Genomic DNA, 18,113 nt, shown 5'->3' on the forward strand with positions numbered 1-18,113 from the left:
TTTACTTTACTGTACATTGCCATCCAACTAGAAAAGAATGCTCAACTGGTGAAGAAGCTAGAAAAATCCAGTACTCCAGGGTTGGACCTAGAGTCTTATCCAGATAAAGAAGTATATCCATCACGAATAGGAGTTCAAACACACATGCTAATCATGTACAGTAGCACACCTACTAATTTATCTTTGGCTTCTGACTTACAAGATTTATCTGTCGAAGAGATATCAGTGACAGGTGACAAAAGGACAAGGAACTCCTTGAATTCATCCATTGTAAATTAGAATGCCGGGGCAGAGGGGTTAATAAACTTGATTTTTAAATTGGAAAAAATCCTCTCCACAATCTTCTCTCTGCTGGAAAAAAGAACTTCTAACTCTGACCACATTCTCGAAGTCCTCATGCCTATATTAGGAGGGGTTTTAGATCTTAAACATCATAGACAAGCCCCAGTGTGTACGAAAAGTGCTTCCCCAGCATCCAGTAAAGCATGTCAAACGCATAATGTAATGCATAACTTCGATACAGACTTTGTGGTGGGGGAACCAAATGAACTGTCTGTAGGCCTTGAAAGCCCGTTGCCTGATAGAAATTCAATTTTAAGCTCGTTTCAAGTCAACCCTAATGAGGGTGTAAAGGTCCCTACACCAGGGGAAAAGGTAAATATAAAGGTTTCCCCAGTCATAGACTCAGTGCGTGTTTTCGCAATTTTTAATAAAATTAAGTCAAAAGAACTTAAAGTTCAGCAACCTGATGAAATAATTAACATCTTAGAGAGTCCAGTTGTGGGGGAGGACTCATTAGTGAGTAAGGAAACTGCAAAAAAATGGGCGTAGGAGGAAAAAGATGAAAAACCGCCGGTTCCCGAAACGTAAGCAGAGAAAACTGCGGTTCCTACCTGCAAATGAAAAGGAAAATATTTACATAGCTCCCGCTGATGAAAAGAATACAACACCTGTGGTGCAACCCAAAATGAATGAGAGTCCAAATCATGTGCCGGAAATTGTTCTTCAGCCGAATAGCTCAATTCTTACGTTGAACACCACTCTGAACAAAAACGGGGAGGATGAAGGCAGGATAAGTAGGGGCTCTAATAAGCATTGTAGCTCAGGAAGCAAAGTGGCCAATATAAAAAGCTCCGTAATATTCCCGAATGTAGAACCAAGAAGTGCTGTACATGAATCCAGTGGGCCTGTTTTGTCTTCAACGAGACCTGAATTAAATAACAGTGAGGGAGATAGTCGAAAAATGACTATGGCTGTAATAATAATAAAGGTGGCAATCTAAATGGTGATTTTCCTGGAGACCTGCATAATATTAATATAACTAGGTACACTGGCATAGGTGCTGGGCAAGTGAATAAGGTTTTAATTTTTAATCCTCTCTTTGATGCTGAGTCAATGATATTGAATAGAAGTGACCTCCTCAGAATTATATCCGAAATAGAGGACCTAAAGTTAATTACCAGTAAAGACATTGAACTGGTACACTTAGATTGGAGGTATAAACCTCATGTAACTAAAGCCACTTTTACATCGGGGGTAGTGTCATCACTTGTTTTAGCAAATGTTGACGGCTTTAGAAAAAGAGGAATAGATGTTCTTATTAGTGTTGTTCCTCATAGTGCGCCGTCCAAAAGCCTAGAAACAGCTTATCAGCAGCAATGAAAGGGATTCACTGAGTATGAGGGTGTAAATACACATACTAAATTTGAGGACATTGAAATAACAGTAGGAAGGGAAACGGGCGCAAGAGAAATCAAGCTCTCAGTTCCCAAGGTTCAAGAGGCCCTTAGAATAGACGGAGAAGATGAGGTGTCAAAATGGAGCTGGGTCGCAACTACTTTGAATGGGGTAAAAACAACTACCACAAAGCCCATAGAGCGGGGGTAGCCAATTGGGAAACATCGTGTCGTGGAATATGGCGGGGCTAGGAAAAGCGAATCACAAGCGTAAATCCTTAGTAGACCTAGACCCCAAGATAATTTGTCTTCAGGAGACGTGGGCAAGGAAAGAGTTTCAGTTAGAGAACTTTTATGTGTACTGCAGTGCAGCAAAAAAATCTATAAAGGGGCATGCAAGTGGAGGTTTAGCCATTTTGCTAAGTTGTGATATACCCTGGGACCCCATGATATATACACACCCTTCAAATTGCTGTATTTGCGCAAAGCTAATAATAGGAAAAGATAACTTGGGCCACGCACTGTCTCTGCTTTTGGTAAATGTGTACATATCACCAGGGAAGGCGTCTAATCTACAGGTCGACTTCATCTGCACTTTTGTACAAAGCTTAGGTAATAATGAAGAACGAGCACGTATAATGATTGTAGGGGATTTTAATGCTAAGTTAAGTAACAGCTCAATTTCGTCTTTCTCCAATTTGGATTTGGAGGAGGTTTGGTCTATTCCAGAGTCAGTATTTCCAGCCAATTTAAAATCTGACAAACGTGGCCTTCCACTTTTGCAAAATCTTAGGAATCTTGACCTTGTATTATTAAACGGTAGATTCCCAGAGGATTCACCTGCAGCTCTCACCTTTCATGGGACAGATGGCCACTCCCTACTTGATTATATGGCAGTATCTATTCAATTGTTTGGGGCGTGTACACAGTTTAGGGTGCTCCCCACTAAGATGAGTGACCATAACATCTTGGTGGTAAACGTAGTTATAAACATCGAGAAGCCTGAACTCTGGAACCAGAGAAACGAAAATGTAACGTATTCCCGAAACAATGGTCGTACTTGTTGGTCATATAAGTCACTTCCGAACTTTCAGTGGGTATTTAAGAATATCGCGTTTAGTTTAAGTCGGGAGAGCCCGGTTGAGAGATATGAAAGAGTTTTGACAGCCATTAGAAAACTGGGAAGAAAGAAGCAAGGTATAAGAGGCTCCCCTATAGTAATAATTTCCCGGGAAATTATAAAACTTAATAAGGAGGTAAATGGGCTGATTAGAGCCCAATTTAGAGATCCTAGTTTACTAAGGCAGAAAGAGATATACAGATTAAAACAGGTTCGGAAAAGGAAAATAGCAGCTGATCGTAGGGCCGCCGAAGATGAAAAATGGGTTATCCTACGGGAAGTGGCTTTATCAGGGGATACAAGAAAGTATTGGGCATTGATTGTCAGGTTCTGGGTCTTCGCGCGCCTGCCCGGACTATCATTCCCATGATGCTTAGGGTTTGAACTACCGTTCCCACAGTCCCCGGCGCAGCACAGGATATCACAGGGCGGAGCCTGATGATCAGGGCTCGATACTCCATTTTGCAGTGAGAAAGGCTGTTCAGTAGAGCTCCGGTGTTTTCTTCCGGTTTCAGAAGGATCTGAAACCTGTGTTCCATCCTTCGGAGTGAAGGTATTGTTTGTCCAGTTCCTGTTACGCGCTGGCTAGTGCGCCTTGGTTGCTTTGTTCGTTTTTAGTTCGGAACGTGTTACCGAACACATTGAGGAGCCTCGCGGCTGTGAGGACTCTATTACACGAACTTTCCGCCAGTAAACACGCTCTGTGTCTTAAAGCCTCGCAGAGATTGCTTTGTGGTTTGAGCTTTATCAACTACTTCTAGTGGCGGAGTGCAGGGGGGAGAACCCTCCGCATTGTCGTCATGAATACATGACGTGAAAAGTGTTTACCCTGTGGAATACAAATGCCAAAGCGGAAAGCAGTAGTGAAGGAACTACGCCATGCCGTGTTTGGTTTGGTTTTGATTACATCTAGTACATTGGAAACAAACTTTGCGCTTCCATAGTACTGGAGGATTCAGTTGGCTTAATCTGTGACTCTTTAGTTTCTTCCTTATGCACGGGGGTTTGTAGCAAGTACACTGTACATTACCATTCATGGACTGCACTTTTGTTTTGTACAATACATTGGAACCATTCTTCAGAGCTTTCAGCTTACAAGCTATGGGGTATGTTTATAGTGAGAACCAGTTATATAGGCAGAGGTAGTGTATCACATATATTCATAAGGTTTATATGTTTGTGCAGGATAGAAGGAAGGCAGAAGAGACAGTGGTATGAAGATGTATGCACAAGGTTTTCTACAGGTGAATCAAAGCAATATTTGGCTAGCGAGATTGTAATGAGAGTAGGGTTAAGAATTGTATTAATCATTTTATGTTCTTTCTTGCAGCTTCGTATCCCCAGCTGTCCCTTCCTTCTCTTTATTCTTTCTGGTTTTTCCCCTTTTGGGGTTTTTCCCTCACTGTATCGTCTGAACACCCTCTGATATATATTCGGGGTGTTCGGAGGGTCCGGAGGTGGAGCATTGTTCAGCATACGGATCCTGCGGAGTGCAATCCTGACATTGATAGCTAAATATTGTGACGGTAGAGAAAAATCACAATCCTTGCTGATCCCAGAAACCGAATGGTTAATTTACATATATCCCAACTGTATGCCCCCAATCAACTAGGTGATGAGTTTGAGGGGGTCATTAATAACTTAGTATTGGTGGGTGATGCAGAAGCTCCATCAGGGTGGGAAATTGAAGGATACATTAAGGGGGATAGATTCTATGGGGCAATGGGGCCGGATGATGTCCCTGAAGCCATAATAAAACAGGACCGTGGTGATTGGGCAAAATTTTTACTTACATCCCTTGTTTGTCCATTGTTATAACAGCGGGGACATCCCTTACTCCTGTAAGAGAAGTATAATAGTCCAGTTATATAAGAAGGGCCCAAAAAACTCCCCGGCCAGTTTTAGGTAAATTTCCCTTTTAGATGCTACGGGGAAACTGTTTGCAAAAAGTATCCTTGGCCACTTGCAAGAGTGGGTATTCGGAAATAATGTCATCCCCCTGGAACAATCGGGGTTCCGGAAGAATAGTGGTACCCTAGATAACCAATCTGTTCTGCAAACACTAATCGAAAAATATCATGTGGGTCGGGGGATCTCGTTGTATACAGCATTTATAGATTTCTCCACAGCGTTCGTGGGGTAGATCGGGGACGCTGTGGAGGAAATTGGTTACTATGGGGATCCCAGGGAACCTCCTAAGATTAATAATTGCTCTCCACTCTTCAACATGGACAAATGTTTTGTTAGGGGGAACTCAAGGCCTCTCAAAGAAAATATCTACTCATAACGGGTTGAAGCAGGGGTGCCTTCTGGCTCCTTTACTCTTCTCAATCTACATAAATGACCTGCTGAGTCGGATAGGGGAGATTAAAGGGGACCCTCCTCAAGTGGGTAACCTAAAAATAAGTTACTTGTTGTATAAAGATGATGCAATAATAATGTACTTAACCCCAATTGGGCTACAGAGACGATTGACGGAATTGGTCAGATACACTGAGGAATATTTTTTTAAAAATAAATATTTTAAAGAGCAAAGTGATGATTTTTAGTTACAACGATTGTAAGGTTAGAAAACATTGAAAATGGTTTCTGGAAAATGAAAAAATGGAAGTAGTAAAATTTTACCCTTACTTAGGATTTTTTTTTTACAAACAGGTGCTCTGCTAATAGACATATGGACCACTGCAAAGGTAAAGCTATCTCACAAGCCTCTGCAAGTAATCGCTTGTACTTGCAATGTGGGAAAAGACATTTTTCGCATATTATTACAGTTTATAAAATAAAGATCCCTCCGACTTTGAACTATGCTAGCGAAACAATAGATGAGTGTGAGTGGGCAAAGTTTGAGAAAGTGGAAGGAAAGATCTGGCGCCAAATATGCAATCTGAGTCACGCTGCACCAATCGCTGCACTTAAGCTCGAATTTGGCCTTCTCTCAACATATGTGTTATCAATGGCTGCTTGCTTAAGGTGGTGTAATGCTCTGATAAATGGTCACAACAACTTACTAAGGTTAGCACTGTACAGGGAAATTTTTGTAAACATGTTGTGGAAAAGTTCAATTTTTAGAAATTATTTAAAGGCTTTAAGCATTTTTGGTTTGGATTTTGAAGGGGCAGCAGTTTTAGATAAAATAGCGTTAAAGCATATAATGAAAAACACTGAAAGATCTGAAATTATGCCACTTGAATGGAAGGATGGACTGCATTGTAGGGAGCTCCATTGTTAAAAATCCTCAGCAGTACGTTTTATGGAACCTGACTCATGGAGTCTCGCAGAGTGATTTTGCTATTAAGAATGAACTTGCTTCCTTTGAGAATTGTAACAGGATCCTGGGAGGGTATCCCCAAAAAAGAAAGATGTTGTCACTTATGTAATTGCGGTATACAAGATTTGAATCATGTTCTGATTGTGTGTTCAGCACTTCACTCAATACGACGCAGATACTTAAGGAATGGTTTTTTAAAGTATAACATTTCAACAGCAGAACAGGCCCACAATTTTTTTCTGTTCCCTCCATCCGAACTGATGTGTTTTAAATTTTTTCTTTTTTTTAAAGAATTTTTAAATGTTTATTAATAATAATTGGTTAAGGTGACCCACATGTTTTGAATACGATTATGTGAAACTATTTATACTGCAGCTTAATAATCGCAAAGAGTACTTTTCACTTGCGTATGACATGTTAGTTGCTGTAAGTAGGTAACATTTCCCTGTTAGATTAACCTTACTACTGCTAGGGGAGGTTGGAAAAGATCCTTCAAAAAATTACACAGAGCACTGGCACTTTCTTCTTTTTTCCACGTGCATCTCTTGAGATGCATTGCTGCTAGTTATTTATTTTTCGATAAAAAATTTTCTGGAGAGAATATCTAATACATTAGCACTTTCTCAAGCACTTTATAAGAATTATCTGCTGCTAGTATTATTCTCTCCTATAAAATCGTATCGAGTAATAGCACTCCTTATGACATATAATTTACCACGTGCATTTCCTTAGATATATTGCTGCTAGTTAGTTATCGGTAAAAAATGTCCTGGAAGAGGATATTTAATGTATTAGCACTTTTTTAAGCACCTTATAAAAATATTTGCTGCTAGTATTATACCATGATCATTTCCCTATAAGAAGCATTTTAACTGTTTAAGTTGATTGATATTTGTATATTGGATGACAACCGTATATTATTTTTTCTGTGTGCCTTCTATAAATAGTTTAATGGCCTTCTATAAATAGTTTAATGTGATAGCTCATAGTGTTATAGCCAATAGATTGTTTTAATTGAAAAAAGACTATTTTTAGCCGCAAGTGCACCCCCCCTGAATTATGTTGACCACGGTAGTGTCCATACTAATGAAGAAAAGAGATTGCTTATTTTTAATTGGATGTATTTTAGTATAAAATTGAAGTTGTAATTTTGTGTTTTGCATACTTACATGTATGAAATTATGAAATGATGTTTTATTTTGTATCTTATGTGGAATTCCTCGGAATTCTCAATCATAATAAAATAAACTGAAACTGTGAATACGAATAGGTTTGCCTCTTTTGTGGGTGGGTGCATGTCCCTCCCTAAACACCTCCTTAATTCTCCCAAAACCCATCCTTTCTCCTCACTTAACTCCTTCTATTTAGTAATAGGTATTCCCCAAGGTAAAATCCAACCGCTTTGCCTACAACAATAGACTATAGACCGGTCCAGTGTGACATTTTGTAATTTTTGTGTGTCTTTTTTGTCCCCCTGTATGTAATTTGTTAATTGCTTGCTATATTTGTAGATCTCAATAATTAATGAACTGCAAAATGATAAAAAATATTTGAGAATTAATTATGCCTGACTTTAAAATATGAAATAAAATGTTTATATCAAAATAATTTGTGTTGCAATACTTATAAGAGTAGCAGCTAGGTCACTCTTTCCCTTTTTTTTATACAGTATAAATGTTTGTCGTTTTTTGAGAGATATGTCACTTATTAATTGAATGTTTGCTATAATTGTACTTTTAATACATTCCCCAATTTTCATCCACTCCCCCTGTGCCTCCCATATTTACTAATAAAACATACACCTACAGGTGCAAATTTCTCTGCACATAAAAGACAGAAGAAGTGGAGACAGAGACCTCTGCATATCGGTTAGTGAATAGCATTTTGTAGTAGGTTAATGGCACTGTTGTAGTATTAATAAATATACTATAAAATCAGTTTGTGAATAGACCCCCCTCAATGCCCAGTCCTAGGAGTTGCTTATGCCACTCCATATGTTATTGGCTACTTGCTTTACAATGTCTCCAGGGTGGAGGCACAGTTCCTCATTGTTAGCATTATATAGCACTCCCTCATGGTCCCTATCTTTAGGTGCCAGCAATCTGTCCCTCCTGGGCAGACTTCATTTACTATTCTTAGTTACTGAACAGTGACTATAAATGTTGAGCTTCTGGTGGGTTCACAGTACTTTTACAGGTTGGACTTCAGTCGCTTATGGGGTTTGTTCCATATAGCATTGCCAGGTGGGTTAACAGTGCCATCTAAAGTGGGCTTCTGTTGCTTCTGGGTTAGCTCCTTATAATATTGCCAGATGCCTGTTAGTATTTACTGGTACAAATTAGATTGCGATAACAATTGGTTGGTGTACACATGCATGGTTGTTTGCATGACTGTTTGGTTACAGAACTGGTTGCATCCCCACTTGGGTGCCGTTTGCCATGCCCATGCACATGACGACTTGCAACAATACTTTCATGACCCTTGGATGACCTTTGACATGACCATGCACATGACGACTTGCAACAATACCTTTTTGACCACTTGCCTAGCATCCTATTTCTAAGTTCTTTTTGCTTCAAGTTCATGCATAGGTGCAGCGGATGAAACATGATACAAGCACAACTCTCGTCCTCATGCATGCCTTGCTTAATTTGAGCTGGTGGTTTCTGGTGCTCGGCATCAGCACTTAATTGGCAGTACTGGCACTTATGACAGTCTGCCACATGGTGGGCTGTTTTCTGATTTAGAGTGTGCACAGCAACAGTTGTTTAATAATACAATATATGTTAAAGATGATGAATACTTGCCACCTTTGCTAATCTTTTATAGCTTTGGCGGCCTGGAATAATCTGAACTGCCTGACAGGTATGAGTATGATGGTTAGTAACTGGTATGGTGCTGTTATTGGTAGCACTAGCAGGGGCAATGGGTGGGTTAGGCTCCAGTGGCTTCCTGATGAGGGCCCTGTCACTTAATTTTTTACATATCAAGTACTGCGTGCATTACATCTACACTACCCATATAGGCAACCATAAGACAGACACACTCTTCTGTCTAAGGCACTCCCACAGTGTAGAGTTCTTCGCGTCCACAACGCACTTTTGTGCCCCTTCATGAGAAAGAATGGCTTTTGACAAACCTTTAACTCTACCCCAATAGCTCAGTCTGATTGCTGTGAGAGTATAACCCCTAGACTCCAGCTATAACAGTAATGTAGAAATTCCAGCTCAACCTAAACAAATGGCCAAGATCACACCATGCAAATGTGAACTAGCTGTCAGAGGCAACCATTGCTATTTTTCCCCATCAATAACTGGGGTCATCAAGTAAGTATTTTTCAATGGAGGTTAAAATTTTCTCTTTCGATCACTTTTGGCTGGCAGATTTTGACCGGCTTTTTCTTTACTTCAGTTCTTGTAGGTCAGTGAATAAATAATTACAAATGAATTTAGATAAAGCCTTGTGTTAGCCTTCATTGTATTTTTCTTTGATTGGTTCTCATAGGTGTTTTGTTTCACAAATTGCTATTTATGTTCTATATGTTAGAATATATTAGACATTGGGCCTTATTCACAAACAGAATTTTATTGCACACTGAGGTGTTGATTCCGATCTCGTTGGGAAAGCCCTTCGTCCGAGTCGGATCCGGAGTGCTTTCCGACCGACTCGCACTCCGGGGCTCTGAACACCAGAGTATGATGCAAACACGCGCTTACGCACACGGGTCGCTCAGAGCCCCATTAAAGTCAATGGGAGCCTGTTGTACGACGTGTACATAGGCTCCCATTGACGAAAAAGTTACGTTGCGTAAAAGGGCGCCCCTTGTAGTGGGTACGCATCTCTGCCGCCCGCACCATACATGCAAGTGTTGGGAGGACCCTTGGGTCCCCCCCTGTGACCGTTTCGTAAGGCTACGGGTGAAGCAGGGTCGGGGGCGGACCCCTGAAGTCCGCTTCCCGGAGCTTTTACGAGTCAGAAACTCTGTCTCGATTCAGCTGTCCGAATCGTGCCTCGTACTAGCTCGGTCAGAAATCGCCTTTATTGCATGGCACGGTTTGTTTACGGCCAACACGTACGGAGTGATCTGGACCTGGAAACGTCTCGGTCTGTGATTTCACGTTTTCCGCATCGTACTTGCAACCCTCGCACAGTTGTACGAGTCGGTCGGAAAACACATATCGTACTTTTCCCGGCCGGATTGCGTTCGAAGCCAATCCGAGCGAGATCGGAATCGGGCCCAAAGTATTACTATTCTATTTCTATTTACTTACTATAAAATGCAAGGTAAAAACCTCCAGGTGGAAATCTTCAGCTCCCTATCTTTTCTTAGATGAAATCCTCAAATATGAAAGTTTATTAATGAGGGGCTGATTACGATCTTGTCTGGAAAGCATTCTGAACGATTCGGTTACGGAATGCTTTCCAAACTACTCATATTGGCGGAGTCCAATTGAGCGATTTGGATACATCCAGATGCTTTCGGATACGATTTGGTCGGACTCCCATTGACTTCTATGGGAGCCTGTGCTCCCATCGAGAACACAGGCTCCCATTGGAGAAAGGGGTAGCTGGGGAAAGTCGTGCACCCTGTGGCAGGCACCCCATGGTGCCTGCCACACTGTGCATGGTTGTAAAGAGGGGTGTATTGGGTACACCCACAAGCCTGATTTGGAAGGCCCTGGGTTAGGGGGGAAGGTTTAAGGAACCCCAAAGACAGACTACGACAGCCGTTTTGTTTCAAGCAAACTGAATCGGAACGGCTGTCCGAATCGATCATCGTAATTGCTTGCTCAGAAACTGTGTGCATGGAGCTGTACGATTTGGCTCCGATAGACTCGACCTGTCCGAATGCCTTTCAGAACTGATTCAGACAGCTCTAACAGTTTCCGGGCATCATAATCGGTCCTTGGGAACTGTGTATGATTCGGTCGGAAACAAGGGTTCTGAATCAGATTTGGCAAACCCAAATCAGATTCGGAGGCCTTCCTAACGGCATCGTAATGGACCCCTTAGTAGTATGTATGGGATGAACCCGGGAGTGGCTGGAAAATGGGGAAACTCTACTTCTAAATCGGAGGGGTTTTGTGAGGAGTATGGAAGGTTATAGGGAGAGCCGTGGTGGGGTCTAGACACTCACACACAAACACTCTTTACTATTTACAAACTGCATTTCTAACATCACTACAGACAAAAAATAAAAATAAAAACTTCAGTAAATGTATTCCAGCTCAGACTTGGAGTAACTCAAGCACCAAACATAGCCAAATGTTTTTACTGCAACACACTCCAAGCTAGGGACTTAAAATAGAATCCTCTAAGGAAACAATGCTAAAATAAATTGATTTATTGACTTTTTCAAAATATTTATAAACTTGATTTAATGTGGAAAAAAATATTTAGATAAAAAATGTATATTTTATGATCAAATATTTTAAGAAATTTTATTTCAACATTAATTCTATACATAACTATTTTAGAATACAAAATAAATATAAACATTATACTTTGAATGGGATTTTTCATAAAACTTAAAAACTTAATTTCATTAATGTTACTGCATTTGAATTAATTATATATTTAATTCAAGGTTAAGTAAATAGTGCTGTAGCATCTTTTGGTCAATAAATGTCTAAAAATAATTTACAATTGATATTCAACATAAAAATATTTGTACATTTAAAAAAAAGAAGAGTTTAATGCTGTTACACCTTTTCCCTAAACTTTACTATAGGGAGATCTCTGCCACTGTGGTCGAGAACTCTGCCACATGGGAAAGGTTACTAGTAGTAACTTTACACTTGCAAATGTGGCTTCACTCCCTGTTTCAGGGGGTGGAATATGTAAGTCTACACTTTGTAGTAAATGTCCACTCAAAAATGTCAAATAACCATAAGTAATATATGTACAACCATCTGTAGGATTACATTTACACATGTAGATTTACTTACATGTAATTTATCTTTGTGAATAGGCCCCAAGAGTATTGAAGCTGTTACTACTTCTGTGTTTTTTTCTCCACAGGTGTCCCAAACAGTCTTGCAGTTTTGGTTTTCCAGCACAATCAAGTCTCAGAAGTGCAGGCCCTGTGTAGAGCAGACTTACTAGACCTGTGTTCTTTTTTAGGTTTGACTTAGTAATTTGCAGTGAATGGTGCTAGAGCTATTGCCATGAGTGGCAGTAAGAAGGAATATGGGTTTGTCTTTAGAACTACTCTGTGAATAATTGAAACAACTACTAGGCATGTGTCATTGCTCAGAAATGAAGTTGCTATTTCTCCCATTAATTACTTCTTGTTTTTATTAATGCCTCACTGGCACTGACAGAAACAAAGTCAGTTTGTTGAGAGCGCCCTTGGAGGTGGACTCGGGTTGCCACTGGTATGCTAATCATGTCAATGCGCGCCTAGTGGTCATAACATGTTCTGCTTTTCAAAGCACAACCCGGAGACAAACCACCTCCTGGCACTACAGTAATTATTTGCTTGGATTCAAACGTCATTAACAAAAATAAACAGATGCAGAAAGAACACTGAGGGAAAAAAACAGTGACAGGTGGGTTCTTGAAACAATCTCAGCCACTGGTAATTACTCTAGGCCTGCTGTAATCCAGTGCTTCATTTTCTTGCCCAACATGCCACCACAGACAGGAAGCAGCCTTATGCAAATCAGCCTTGGTCTTGTTCCAAAGACAACAGTCCAGCCCAAACTGCTTGATGAATACTACCAATGTATTATTAGAGTGAAGAGGTCAATGATTGAATGGGCATGAATACTACAGTTTTCCTTCAAAGTCCAGATTTAGAAACAATCACTGCATCGCGCTAAGCCACACGTGATTGTTGTGAGAAGAATGAATCCAGGATTGTTTATGTTTTGCACTTAGAGATGTATAGGTATATGTATTTTTGCATGATGCTATTTACAATAAATAATATATATTTTTGATACAAAAAAATCCTTTTACTTGGTTATATCATAAATGTATTTTTGCACGCTTTTCTAAAAACCCCCCACTTATTTTATGGATGACATGCAGATACAAATTAAGACTCCATGGATGACTTGATAAGCATCCTGTAATATAGTAAGGTTCTCCACTCAATAATCCTTTAAGGCAGTTTGTTTTGTTCCTTTAGTATACATTTTTTATCTGCCTATGCATTCGTTATTGGGTCCTCTTTTTTCATTTGTTTAAGGTAATATAATAGGCCACAAGGAAGACCAGTCTTTGCCTGGAAACATTGCGAACTGGTGGATTAAGTTTGCTATCCGTAGAATTGCCACCTCGCCTCTCTCATTCATGCACCTTTCTTGTTTTGCCACACCCTACGTTCTCCTCTTTGGTGGCCTTACTTGTATCCCTTGCTCTCTCTCCTCTCTCCCTCTATTTATATTTTATTTCTGCAGGGTCCTGTTTCATCTTTGAAGTCTTCTGAGCTCCTTTCTAGAGCAGAGTTCTCATCTGGCCTTTGGTTTGTTTGTTTCCTTTGTTGTGTATTCCTGATCCATATTTTAAATGGAAGGAAGGCATCAAATGTTTCAGAATATTTAACCACTTGGCTGCTAGGCGTTTTCCCGTCCTGCGCTGAGTTTTATTGTTTTCCTTTATTTCATGACGAGCTGGCCTTGTCATCCGCGCACGGCAGGTAAGCGCCATGACGAGGCCAGCTCGTCATTAGCCTCGAAGGGGTTAATTACTACGACAATTCTCAGTCCCCACCGCAGCTCTGCCACCATATCCTTTTGCATGTATTACCTTTTGAGCAGAGACCTGGCGCGTACTGGATAAAGAGCAGCAGGAGCGCAACAGCCATGCTTTTTCATCTTTTCACATCGGTACTCTGCTATTACAGAAGGGGTGCAGAGGCTTTGGAAGCTCCCTCTGTAGCAGATTATCAGCCTGATTCATGAAAGGTAATTGCGCTCGCAAAGGACCAGATTCTGAGAATCTGGCCCTTTGCGAGTGCAATTTTTGCATTTGGGATTCATCATCCCAAATGCAAAACTCGGTATTAGCGAATTCGCAAATTTGCGAGGAATTACATTTAAGGAATCTCTATTTGAGATTCCTTAAATGCAATTCATCATCCATTTTCAAATTGCGAAATCGCAATTTCGGGCCGCTATTTACCGCGAGGTCAAACCTTGTGGTAAATAGCGAAAACTCAGAAAAATGCTTTTAAAAGCATTTTTCAAAGTTGCATGTTGCACACACATATGTCCTTTGGACATGTGTGTGCGCAACACCTGTTTAAATTAGCATTTAAGGGGTGCTACAGGGTGTCCTCTGGACACCCCTGGCACCCTTTAAATCGCTATCTTATTTGCAATTAGCTAATTGCTAATCGCAAATAAGGAATACTCCCCATTCATTCCTATGGGCCTTTTGGCCCATAGGAATGAATGGGGAGTTATTCCTTATTTGCGATTAGCAATGTGCTAATCGCAAATAAGGAATCTGTAGGAATCGCAAAAAATATTGCTATTCCTACATGAATCCCGTTTTGCGAGTCTGGAATAGCGATTCCTTATGAATCGCTATTTCAGACTCGCAAAACTTCCCAATGATGAATCAGGCTGTAAGTCACAAACAAACATAGCACTGGTGTGATCCTAAGTGAGTATTCCTTTATTTGAAGATGAGGGAAACACTTTGCCTCTGCCCCCCAGCCATGAGACATGAGAAGAGAGGCAAAGAAGCTGCAGTCAGTTCATTCCTAGAAGGAACCGCCTGAATGGAAGTCTCTGCCCCTCTTTGCAAAGCAGGCCCAGTGCAGCCTGCATATCCTGGAGGCCGCTCCATGCGGGCCAGATGTATAAATAGTAGGAACGCCAATTTCCTCTGAATTGCAATTAGGAAATCGGTATTCCTAATGTATGAAACTCATTGAGCTACATTGAGGGATTCTTTGTGGGTCGCAAACTGACCTACTGCATGAATATTAATGAGGTAGGTCGCAGTTTGCGACCCATTAGGGATCACAGCCATCACAGTGATGGTGCCCCCTGAGGTCAGCAGACCACCATGTCTGTGATAGCTGTTTAATACAGCAACCATTTTTTTTTAAATGCAGCCAGCTATTCATAGGGGAAAACGGTTTGTGTTTAACAGGAAAACAATGGAACCTTGAAGTTTCATGTTTTTTAAAGAGCAGGCAGTGGTTTGTGGGACCACTGCCTGCTCATAAAAAAGAATATTAAATAAAATATTATTATTTATATTCTTAAAAGGGAAGCGGTCCCAGGGAGACCTCTTTACAAATGAGTTACCACCAGTTTTAAATTGGTGGTAAATTATTACAGGTTTGTGACCGGAATTCAGTGGTAAAACAGTAATAAATACCATACCATACCGATTCGGTATTTGGAAGGGATGCCCTAAACACGCCCCTTCAAAATACAAAATCGCAAATGCAAAATGTGATTCGGGAACAAGTTACCAAATCACATTCTGCACATTTGAAAAAGCATTTTTTCAGTCGTACATCTGGCCCTATATGTAATAGGACACGGTCCCTGTTTGCACCCGGCTTACCTAGTTAAAGCTGTACCACAACACAGACAGGGGAAGTGCTCCCTTTACAACATGTGGCCCTTGGGAATCCAAGATCAAAGCTGAGAGTGGCTGTAAATAATATACTGTAGAGACTGGTGTCAACCCCCGCTGCCACTGAGGAGTTGTGTAGTTCGCAACGTCCTTGCAAGAGACCTGAGGTTGCAAGGGCAGTGCTGGGGTGAACCAAAGAGCAAAGCCGGGGTAGCATCTGCTGCTCCTCATTACTCCTAACTGAATGCATTAAAGATGTCACACATTTGGCAGTTATTCACTGTCCTCGCATTCTATAACACAGCGACCAAACCAGCAGGGCCATGTGAGAGGCTCAGTGATAGAACTGTACTCTTCCACCACCCATGTATATTCTATGCTCCATGTAAATATATATTTTTCTACAATAAAAAATTACAGAAATAAAAAAAAGGGCTTTTGAGGCATGGGAGAGAAGGTATGAGAAACATACACAAACCACAGTGAAGCTGGATCAAAAGAAGAGGCTGAAATCAAATCTCAGCGAGGTAGATGAGTGGGAAGGCCTGGAAACAATATTTTTAGGCTGTGGTCCGCGACTCACACCAGGAGTAGTATGTAATGAATATATGGATTACCTGTTGCTGGTTCTCCCTCTGCGAGTGTAGCCTGGCCTGAATGCACTCTCTGGTCTCTTGAAAGGCTTGTCTTTGAGACACTTCTGCAGGGTAGTGGGTGCAGACTCCCACGATGTTTGTGCAGGAGAAAATAAGAACATTTGAGACGAGCTGCAAAGAAAGAGAAATATCCATTAAACATTTGCAAACAGAATATTATGTGAAGGACATATCGGAAATATTACACAGCACAGTGTTGGTGAATTCAGGTTTGATAAAGCTTGCCCTTTTATTATCAACGGATAAGAGCAGTACAAGAAAAGTCTAGCACGTCATGTTCCAAACGTAAAAATGTAAAATATGAGCAAACTCCCCCTGGTGTTGGTTGACCAATTCCTAATCAGGCGTGGAAGGTGGAAAGCTCAAGATTTTTAAAAGTATTTACAAAAACTGAGTCTTCCTTTATTAACATTCTGTTTTAACATAATTTACTATATTGAATTCACAGAAGTTTCTCAGGGCCTTATTTGGAGTTTGGTGCATGGGATAATCCACTCGGAATGGGGCGGATGTCCGGCCACTATATTACACAGCAGCGGCCCGTGCAGGTAAGAGCGGTGGGGCCAGGTGGGGGGTATTTTGACAGACAACGAGGATGGAAAATGTATTCTTTACTTAATTTTCCCTCGTGGTCTTCTGTCTAATACTCCCCCAGCCTGGCCCCACCACTCTTACCTGCACAGGCTGCGGCTGGTATTACATATAGAAATATAGATGTGTAACAGTGAATTAGGGGAATGTTTTTCACTGAGGGTTTCTGAGCGACATGAGAGAGAAGAGTGCGAAGCCCTAAGTGAAAAACATCCCTGTAATTCACTTTTTACATATCTATAATTTTATGTTATGTATACCCCCTGGAATCATCTGCCCCAGACTTAAAATGCAACTCAGAGGCAGAGGAGTAATGGGGCAGCCCATACCATTGACTCTCTGCCGTGTCGAAAATGTCCACACCTAAGAATCATACCTGGCCTCCTGCCACCCACCCACACCCCTCTCTGTGTGCTCTCTCCTCCAGAAGCAGTGCTCCCTGGTTTCAAGAGTAGCTCAGACAGACTCTTAAAGAGCCCTGCCAGAGCAGAATGGAATTGCATTAAAACGTAGCAACAGTGGGTAACAGCCTTTGTTAACAACTGATGCTACATATTTACAGAGGTTTGATAGATTTAAATCCAGTTATTCATGCTAGTGAGACTCTACCAGAGTCAAAAAATCAAGGGATCAGTACCTACCTGGCTTGTTTAGATCCCTGGAGATCCACTGTGTAGATTACTCTACCAGAGTCATGCATAACAAGTGCATTATAGCCTATGGCACTTCTAATATGGCAGACAAGATATCCATTACGGTTTGACAGAGTATTCCATCTGCCAAGCTCCAAATAAAGCCCTTATTAGCTGGATAGTAAAAAAATGAATTCAATTTTTTTGCAACTGTATACCTAAATGAGCCACACCTAGCAAATTCCCTCCTCTTCTACAACTGCTCGACAGAGCAAACTAAGAGCAAAGTGAAATCATTCCTCCATAACCAGTGACTCAAGGCGAAGCATGCTAAGGCATGCTAGGATGAACAGTAAGTCGCAACAAATTCCAGAAGGTGCCCTCGTAAGAGAACCCTCCCAGACTAAGCATGTTATCTATGTTCAGAGAAGCAGTGCTGCTTGAAGAGCATCTCTAACTGCAGCTGTTGGCCATCTGAAGAACGAATTACGTATCAATACAGAGACCCGGGACCATGCCGGGAGTTGTAGGTCTTCTTGATAAATACTAACCAGAAAACAAATATTCACAGATGGTCAGTGCCAGGCCAAAGCAGATAAGAGCACTACTCTCAAACACAGGGAA

At 41.0% G+C, this 18,113-nt stretch overlaps 1 protein-coding gene across 1 annotated transcript in view; it reads right to left on the reverse strand.

Annotated features, from left to right (window-relative positions):
- ADCY5 (adenylate cyclase 5) overlaps window positions 1-18,113 on the reverse strand; it is a 1,577,350-nt gene that overhangs the window by 998,308 nt on the left and 560,929 nt on the right. Inside the window, exon 2 of the mRNA XM_086957077.1 lies at window positions 16,228-16,377. Coding sequence (XP_086813203.1) covers window positions 16,228-16,377 — 150 coding nt within the window. The remainder of the gene's footprint in view (window positions 1-16,227; window positions 16,378-18,113) is intronic.

Source organism: Lissotriton vulgaris, chromosome 2_1 (genome assembly GCF_964263255.1).
Source record: "Lissotriton vulgaris chromosome 2_1, aLisVul1.2, whole genome shotgun sequence".
NCBI classification, from domain to species: Eukaryota; Metazoa; Chordata; class Amphibia; order Caudata; family Salamandridae; genus Lissotriton; species Lissotriton vulgaris.